The 8594-nt window shown below is 48.9% G+C and overlaps 1 protein-coding gene across 5 annotated transcripts in view; it reads left to right on the top strand.

Annotated features, from left to right (window-relative positions):
* Nucleotides 1–1054: 1054 nt before the first annotated feature.
* Nucleotides 1055–8594, top strand: part of NECAB2 (N-terminal EF-hand calcium binding protein 2) — a 368324-nt gene continuing 360784 nt past the window's right edge. For 2 of the 5 annotated variants that reach the window (XM_073307524.1, XM_073307520.1), the window contains exons 1-2: nt 1055–1621; nt 7435–7511. In XM_073307524.1, the coding sequence (XP_073163625.1) occupies nt 7452–7511 (60 nt within the window). In that variant the 5' untranslated portion in view covers nt 1055–1621; nt 7435–7451. Of the gene's footprint in view, nt 1622–4595; nt 4729–7434; nt 7512–8594 lie in introns of those variants that run through there. The other 3 variants (XM_073307523.1, XM_073307521.1, XM_073307528.1) reach the window with 3 other exon arrangements.

Genomic DNA, 8594 nt, shown 5'->3' with positions numbered 1-8594 from the left:
GCAATGCCCAACTTTTAAAATCAACAGCCTCAGGTTAGGCACCCAGGCTCCCTGTACAAGGCATGGGGAGAGACAGGGGTCTAAGGATGGGACTCACAAAAGCCAGCATGCTGAGTGGGAAGCTGCCAAAGCTAGCCACTAGGAAACACCAAAGAGAGGAGTATGGCCTAATCCCTGCTCCACAGAGGGAATTAAGGTGCTTCTCACAACTTAGGATTCAGAGCTGTGAACCCTCTCCTGGAGTCAGGCACCTAAGCCAGGTCAGCCCTTACTCTCAAGAAGCAGTAATGCTCCTGCCTGCCACCCACCCCTGCACTTATACCCAACAGTCAGAGCACTTAGGCAGGATGTGGGACACAGGTTCAGATGTTCCTTGAACGCAGGTTTTTCACTACTACAGGGTATTCAAGGGTGGGGCTGTCTTGGTCTCTCCTGTTTTATGGGTAAAAAGAAAAGGAGTACTTGTGGCACCTTAGAGACTAACCAATTTATTTGAGCATGAGCTTTCGTGAGCTACAGCTCACTTCATTGGATGCATCTGATGAAGTGAGCTGTAGCTCACGAAAGCTCATGCTCAAATAAAGTGGTTAGTCTCTAAGGTGCCACAAGTACTCCTTTTCTTTTTGCGAATACAGACTAACACGGCTGTTACTCTGAAACCTGTTTTATGGGTATAATTCAATGACTTCACTAGAAGTTTTGTTTGTGGCAATGAGGCAGGATTGTAAGTTGAAAATTGAGAAGCTGTCATAACAACAATTAGCCAAAGGGCAAAATAAAGAAGCAGATAATTAATAGCAAAGACAGACACTTGCAAGAAAGCATCCACAAGAGAAGCAAGTGTGCTACTTAGGCTAGGCCTTTGTTATGAAGTGTGCTTATCATTCTTCCCTGACACAGGATGGAAAAAGTGCTGTGTGTAGAGTGTTAGCGTTGTGGTGTTGATTTGTCCCTGCTTTCGACAACGTGAGTTTTCCTGAACCCTTCATTGTCCTTTTCCCCCTTTGCCAGGTAGTTCACCTTCCCTGGTTCTTAACTTCTCTCAGGAGGACTAACAGGCTGGTGTGAATCCCTTTATAGATGGAGTAATTTGAAAACTCTTTCTCTTAACAGAAAGACAGCATGCCACTGCATAGTTGCTTATTTTATTATTCCAGTAAAGTATCATATCAGTAATAGGAAAATTAACAAAATAGTCAAAAATAGGTCACCTAAAAAACTTCTCACCAGAGGCTGGCAGGGAAGGAGTTAACTCGCCCCCTCTGGGTAGCTGGAGTATAGTTTGTTTTCCCACAGCTGCAGGGATTTGCAGAGTAGCAGGGCTGGGCCAGCTGCAGAGAAGTAATTACTGTGCCCCTCACCCTGCCTGCTATAAAAGGAAGGAGGCAGAGGCAGTGGGAAAAGGTCTGCTAGGAGAAGAGTTAAAAGGTAAAGTGGGGTCTTCCTTTTTAAAGGAGCCCCTACTCTGGTAGGGGGAGGGTCCTGTTGTATTTGTGACCGGGCCTGGGAGAAGCTGGCCTTTTCTGTGATTCCAAACGATTGCAGGGTGTTACTCCACCCAGCACCACAGAACCCTCCCCGGCTTTGACTAGGCAGTCATACGCCACAGTGCAGCTACCAGGTAAGCTTCCAGGTTAAGCCTGGGTGCAGGCAGTAGCAGGTGGTGCTCTCAGGCTAGGAATTTAGCTGTGAAATTCCTTATGTAATGCCCCCTACCTTAGGCTGTGCTCTTCTGTACCCAATATGCCCTTCTTTTCCTTTAGGGAGGGGATGATCCTGTAAGGTATTGAGTGCCTCCCCCCCAACCACTGATTAGCAACCGATTTGTGCTTGCATTGCCTTTAAACAGGGCCTGGGCAAGTGTGCATTGTGTTAGCTGAGGGTATGCCTACCTGGCAAAGGAAAACCCGTAGCTAGCCTGTGCCAGCCGACTTGGGCTGCGGGGTCTTGTTGCTGTGTCAACATCTGTGCTGGGGTGGGAGCTGAGACTGTAGGACCCTGTGTGGTGGGAGGGTCCCAGAGCTTGGACTCTAGCCTAAGCCCAGAAGTCTCCCTTGTGGTGAAGTAGCTGGAGCCCTGTGAGCCCATGTCAGCAGACACAGACTAGCGGTGGTGTTTTCTTCCCTGTGTAGACAGAGGGGGATAGCTCTGTCAACACAGCTCAGTGCTGACCTGTAGCAGGCCTGCTATTCTGCTCTGTGGCTTCTTGTGAGGTGACATTGGTAACGGTGCAGGGGGGTGACAGTCACAAGGAGGAAGACTAGGATGAAGTCCCCCATCTCAGTCCCTTTATAGTTAGACCCCATCCCTAGAAAAGAGGCCTGGTGGAAAAAGGAGAATAATCCTAGTGACTCCATGAAAAACTCAGTGTAGAACATACCACAAGGGAGAGACTCCCTGCCCCTGAAGTGTGAGGTAGAAATGTTGCCAAGTCAAAGGAGAATTGTGCCTCTGCAGAGAGAGAAGAATGGAAAGTAGGTGGCAATTCTACTGTCTCACCCTCTTCTTCCTGCCTGTTGCTGGCCGGCTTAGGTGTGTGTGCCGGTGACGCCTGCTGCTGGGCAGGGTAGCTGGCTTTGCTGGTGCTGAATTTCAGGAGGGAAAGTGAGGGGCCTGTTTGAGCTCAAGCCCAACTGTAGCCACCCTTCTTCTTAATTATGTATTAAGATAGGGGGCAAGAGTTCATGATGCAGGACTTTGTGGCTGTGGGCTGCCCTTGCGACAGGAGACCCTCTGTTCCCTCTTCAGCCATGCAATCACCAGGCTTGGAGAAAATCAAAGCTCAGAGAAACAGGGTTGTGTAGAGCCAGTAACTATTCTAGGACTGCAGCCATTTTGCCCATAATACTTGCACTGTCAAGAAGGAAAGCTGAAAGTGTTTAATTAAAATCTTAAGTAGTCTGGGATCCTAGGTGTAGGGCCCTACCAAATTCACGGTCCATTTTGGCCAATTTCACAGTAATAGGGTTTTAAAAATGGTAAATGTCACGATTTCAGCTATTTAAATCTGAAATGTCAGGGTGCTGTAATTGTAGGGGTCCTGACCCAAAAAGGAGTTGTGGGGGGAGGGGAGGGTTGCAGCACGGCTACTGGCAGTGGTGCTGCCTTCAGAGCTGGGCAGCTGGAGAGCGGCGGTGGCTGCTGGCCGGGAGCCCAGCTCTGAAGACCAAGGCAACACCAGCGCAGAAGTAAGGATGCCATGGTATGGTATCGCCACCCTTAGCTCTGTGCTGGTGGGGAGCTGCCTTCAGAGCTGGGCACCCAGGCCACAGCCATCCCCCTCTGATCAGCCTGCTCTGAAGGCAGCACAGAAGTAAGGGTGGCAATACTGCAACCCCCCTAACTCTTTTGGGTCAGGACCCCCCCATTTGAGAAATGCTGGTCTCCCCTGTGAAATCTGCCTAGGCTAGGGTAAAAGCACAGACAAGACCAGATTTCGTGGTCTGTGATGTGTTTTTTTTTTTTTTTCATTGCCGTGAATGTGGTAGGGGCCTACCTATGTGTAAACCAAAAGTTAAGTCTTGATGTGCTTCTATAGGCTAGGCACCTCCAGAGAGATGAGACCCCTAATTCTTTTCTCCTTCCAGCGAAGCACAGCACCGGCATGATGGTGGGGGAAGAGGACAAAGTTGGTCTTATTTCCTTTGCTCTCCCAGAGAGGAAGAGTGGGGTTAGGAACACTCCCTGACCTAAGATATAGCAACCCCTGAGGCTCCTTTGGCGTAGGCTTTGATGGTGCCAAAAGGCAATATGGTGTAGTGTATAGACAGGCCTGGATTAAAGGATTTTGGGAAATGGGGGGGGCCCTCCACCTTCCATGAATTGGATAGCAAAGTGTCCCCCCTTATCTCCAAATGCCCTTCTCTTCCCATTCCCCACATAGACCCCTGAATGCTACTCCCACCCCACATAGACCCTAACAACTCTCTTCCAGCCCCCATATGCATCCCAAGAATGCTCACCACAGCCCTCACAATTCCCACCACTTGCCCCCAACACTCCCAACTCCCCCCATAACCCACCAACAACTTGTTCCCAGCCCCTCCCCCCTACATCTTTCTGGCCACTCACCGGCACCCCTTCCCCAAAGCTCAGTGCTCCATTGGTGGGCTAGGGTGGTTCCTCCTGTTCCTGGCCACCCAGCTTTGCTTGCTGTGCATTCACAGGGCCCTGTACCTCTCAGATTTGGCCCAGCTGCCCCTCTGTTATGATGAAGTGGCTGGGCCAAATTTGGCATTATGACACCACACTGCTCAGTATTGAAGGGGAGGGACCCAGACAACTGGAGTGGATGCTCTGTACAAGTGCACTTTGGCTAATCTGGGCCTGTAGGTATAGCACTGATTGGAATCAGGAGGCTGGATCCTGTTTCTTGCACTTTATTTTTGTGCCTCTGCTTCCCCTCCTATCTTTGTCATTTAGACTGTAAGCTCTCAGGGGCAGGTACTGTCTTAGAGTATGCAGAGCACCTAACACAGAATGGCTCTGATATGAGCTGGGGCCTTTGGACACTGCAAATAATTACCATTCTAGCCAGTTGCTCTGATCTCTCAGTTCAGAGAATCTGATCAAAGTTGTGGTGTTTTTTTTTTAAGCCATTAAGAGTATCCACTGATCGCAACGGAACTCCTGGATTGAAGCTCTGTTATCTGGTTTATCAGATGATGTTCTGCACACAGCACTGCTGCTTCTGCAGGAAGACTTGGCCAGTTGCCTAACCAAGTTGTGGTGTGTGTTTTTTTTTTTTTTTTTTTTTTTAATGAGCAATGTGAGACAAGTGACAGGAACAAGGATGTGTGGAACTGTGGACTAAAGAACTGCAAACTGCATTGCTTTGCAGTGACTTGTGTTCAGGGAAACATGGCTTGTTGCTTTCGTAGCATCTTCTTGAATTTTAACAGTGAACAAAAATATATTTTAAAGAGAATTAATATTCAGTTACAATTTCTTCTGGCTGGTTCATCTCTGCAGGTGACTGAATAAGGCTTAATTAAAATTTAAATGCTATAGAGTCATGCTAAAAACAGTCAAAGATATGTAGTAAGAAAGTGCCCATCACACGTGTGCCCAGGTGGCACTAAGATGCTTTCTCTAATGAAAGCTTTGGAGATCTTGTATTGGAACAGTGACACCATATTGGAAATGTCTCCATTATGTAGTGACTCCATAGTCCTTTTATATTCAGATCTGGCTTAGTTTGATGGCAGAAATTAGTCCCCTTTTCCCCCTTATCAGTACGCACCAGGGATTAAGCATTGGCCCTTGCTAAAGAATAGTCCCATGTACAGCCCCACTGTCCCAGTTCTCTGGTGGTGTCACTCCAATGGAGCCATGCTGCCTTGGTCAATGGCTGCTCTTCGACTTGAGGAAAGGCTTCCCTGGCAGCAATGTAGAGAACCAGAGCAGTACAGTACAGGTGGGACTGGGGAGGGTGGAGAGCTCTAAATGAGGAGAAGCTTAAATGCTAGGAAAAGAGAAGGGAAAGTCCGTGCAGGAGCTGATATCTCTGGGCAGCAGGCAGGGAACATGATAGTAGCTGCTGTATTTTTGGATGAGATTGAAAGGGGCAGGGATAGGAATTGAAAGCTGGAGGAAAAGGCCTATGGGTGGGAGGTGTTCCTCTGCCCTTAAAGGGAGCTGTGAGGCAGCTCTGGGCTCAGACATGCAGTGTACTTACTGGGGTAGAAATTTATGGTTTGTTTAGCACTCTTGCCATCTGCCCGGTGGGGATCGTCCACAAAGGACTGCACCTGACTTCCATTGGAGTGTGAATGAAACAGCCTTCACTGACAAAGCTTCTAGATCCAGCCTGCCCATTTTAGCAGGGGAAACACAAACCATTACTCATCCTGATGGGTTTTGTAATGGTGCAGTGCAAGATGGGCTTCCTGGAAGGCCTTAACAGAGAGTAGATGGGGAAATCTTTCTATGGCCAGTTGTCTTCTAATAAAGTTAGATTTATTCAAAGTTAAGTGCCCTCACCCTTCCCCCGAACACTTAATCGTAAAGGTAACCTACAAAAGGGGGCACTGAGCTTTTTTTGCTGTTTTGATGCAGCAGAGGTCCAAGGGGCATGGTAGGTGTTTGTCTGCTGTTATCTTAGAAATTTAGCTTTGTCAACCTGGGAAGATTCTGGTCTGGCCTATGCTAGCAATTTTCTGAAACACTGACCACTGTCATAGCTTCCCTGGTGACACACTAGCATGGAATCTTCACTAGTGCTATTAAGTGTCCTCAAACCCTGCTCTGATCTCAAGTAGCATCTTTGGTGCACAAGCACTGGGCTCCCCCTTCGGTATTGGCGGCCCCAGCAGAGCTCTCTGAACCAGAGGCCTCTTGCGCACATTCTGGTCCCTTCCGTAAGCATGCTGTATCCCTGCCCACTCCCCCCTGCTCACCCCCTTTTCCTGGGGAGCCACTGTGTAGGGGGCTGGGGATGAGTAGGGAAGTGGTCACAAAACACTGGCTTTTAGTGTCTGTTTTGCTAAATTCAGATGCCTTAAATTGTGCACATAAAATGCATCTAAAGCAAACAGTTGTGACTCAACCTGGAAAACTGTATTAGTTTTGCCCCTTTCTAGTGTAACTTTAGCACCCTCGTGGCCAAGATGGAGTCTGCTCTGCAGGCAGCTCTGGCCAAGAGATGGTGTGCACAGGAATGCAGCAGGAAAAATTCCCTCCACCCCAGGGGCACCTGTTCCAAATCCCCCAGAGTGAACCAACACACCCACAGGAAAAGTACAATGGGTATAACGGAGGGCGATATTTATTTACAGAGGGATGAGAGGAGAAAAAATCAAGGGGAGGTATAGGGGGAGCAGTAGAACAGGGTTGCATCCAAGCCAAGGTCCCACAGGCCCAGTGGTAGCACAGCCTGAAAGGGCAGACACTGAGCAATGGGGCTGCACAGAGCAAAGTTCCAGTTAAGTGGTGAGTCTTGGGTGCCCCTGGTAATCTTCAGTGCCAGTGAACTTCCCCCAACAAACCCCTCCAGTGCCCTCTTCTGCTGCTCTCTGCAAAGCCACACAGAACGACCACCTCCCCGCTAGCTAGCTAGCTGCCTCCCTCCTTATTCCCAGTGCAGAGTCACAAGCCCCAGTACTCACAGCCCCATGCAGCCCTGGGCAGCAGGGATACTGGATCCAGCTCCGGCCTGTCCTCCTCGGTGATTCCTCCCTGGCACAGTGCTCCTCCTGGCCTGGGGTGTCCCCGATCGGCCACCCTGTCCTTCCCAGGCTTCAGGCGGGTTCTCTCTCCGTCAGGTTTGGTCCAGGGCCTCCCGCCTGCAGCCCTTCTCTCCCCAGGCTCCAGAGCCACACCCCACAACTTTCCTTCCTTTCTCTCCCTGCTTCCCCTCCCCACTAGGAAAAAGATTTAAAGGGGCCATGCTCGCTAAACCCCAAGGGGTTACAATCTTCTTTCTTCCTTCCATAGGTCTTTCCCTAAACCACATGGATGTTGTAGAGCCCCCTGGAAGCACTGGTCTCTCTGTTTTCCATTTCCTGACACAGGTAAGCCTTAAGACTAGCATCCCGCTAGCAGTCTTATCGGTGTAGCTTAAAATGTATAGTCTGTGACAAATGACCAAAATCTGCAACACCTGGAATTTTGCTGTGTATCCTCTATAAGCTGACAATTCCACCCCCCGCCCATAAAACATATTACAAAGGTTTGGTGTGTGAGTTAAATCAAACCTCTTGTATAAGGAACACCGGAGGAAATGTATCTTTTATGTGCAGCCATAGGGACAATGCCTCATGTCCTGTGAGCAGGGACAGAACCCTGGACCTTCAGCTCATGAAGTAGGAGTCTGGGTGTGAAGGAGAGCTCCTTACCTAGGTGAACAGCATGGGGGACAAATCTCCCAGTGGGTTACACAGCTATCTTCTAGATAGCAGGAGAATATTAGGGACCAGGATTGCTGGGCTCTCTTCCTGTCTCTGGAGGGAAGTGTGGTTTAGTGGTTAGACAGGATAACGAACTACATATATTAGGCAGGGGAAGAGCCTTTTTAGTCTGCCATTTTGGAGATTTGGATTCTGATCCCAGGTGTGCCAGAAGTGACCTTATGCAGCTTCTCAGTCAGCTTATTTGTGAAATGGGATGACTACTTGTCTGTCTGCTTTCTAAGGTTGGAGGACATGTGGCTTTGCTCTTGAACAAGGGATCTGACATGCCCAGAGATGTGAAGAGACTTGCACTCCTATCCTGGATCTCAGCCCCATGCACCTTTCCCTAGGCCATAGGGCATTTTATGGGGGAGGGGGAGTATCTCTCTCAAGAGAGGCATCAATGAAAACTGGCTTAAGGGGAAAAAGTACAATTCTCTTATTGCCATAGTGCAGGTAGGAGTGACTTTGCCTCCTCAGACTTGTCTGTTTATAGATCTGTTAAATCTTAATTCCAAGAGAAACCATACATCGAGTTAGTATAGCAAGTATGCTATGCCCCTTCATGCCAACTCCATACACTTCAATATATGCTCCCCTGTCCTGCCGCATGGAGGACAAGTTACACTGAGGGCACTGAGCACTTTAAGGTAAGAGCCACTTACTGAGTTCTGTCCCTATTTCCTTCCCCTTTTTCTTCCCTTC

Source organism: Lepidochelys kempii, chromosome 12 (assembly GCF_965140285.1).
Source record: "Lepidochelys kempii isolate rLepKem1 chromosome 12, rLepKem1.hap1, whole genome shotgun sequence".
NCBI lineage: Eukaryota > Metazoa > Chordata > Testudines > Cheloniidae > Lepidochelys > Lepidochelys kempii.
Note: the sequence above shows the minus strand (reverse complement) of the source record. Positions and strands in the feature narration are given on the sequence as shown.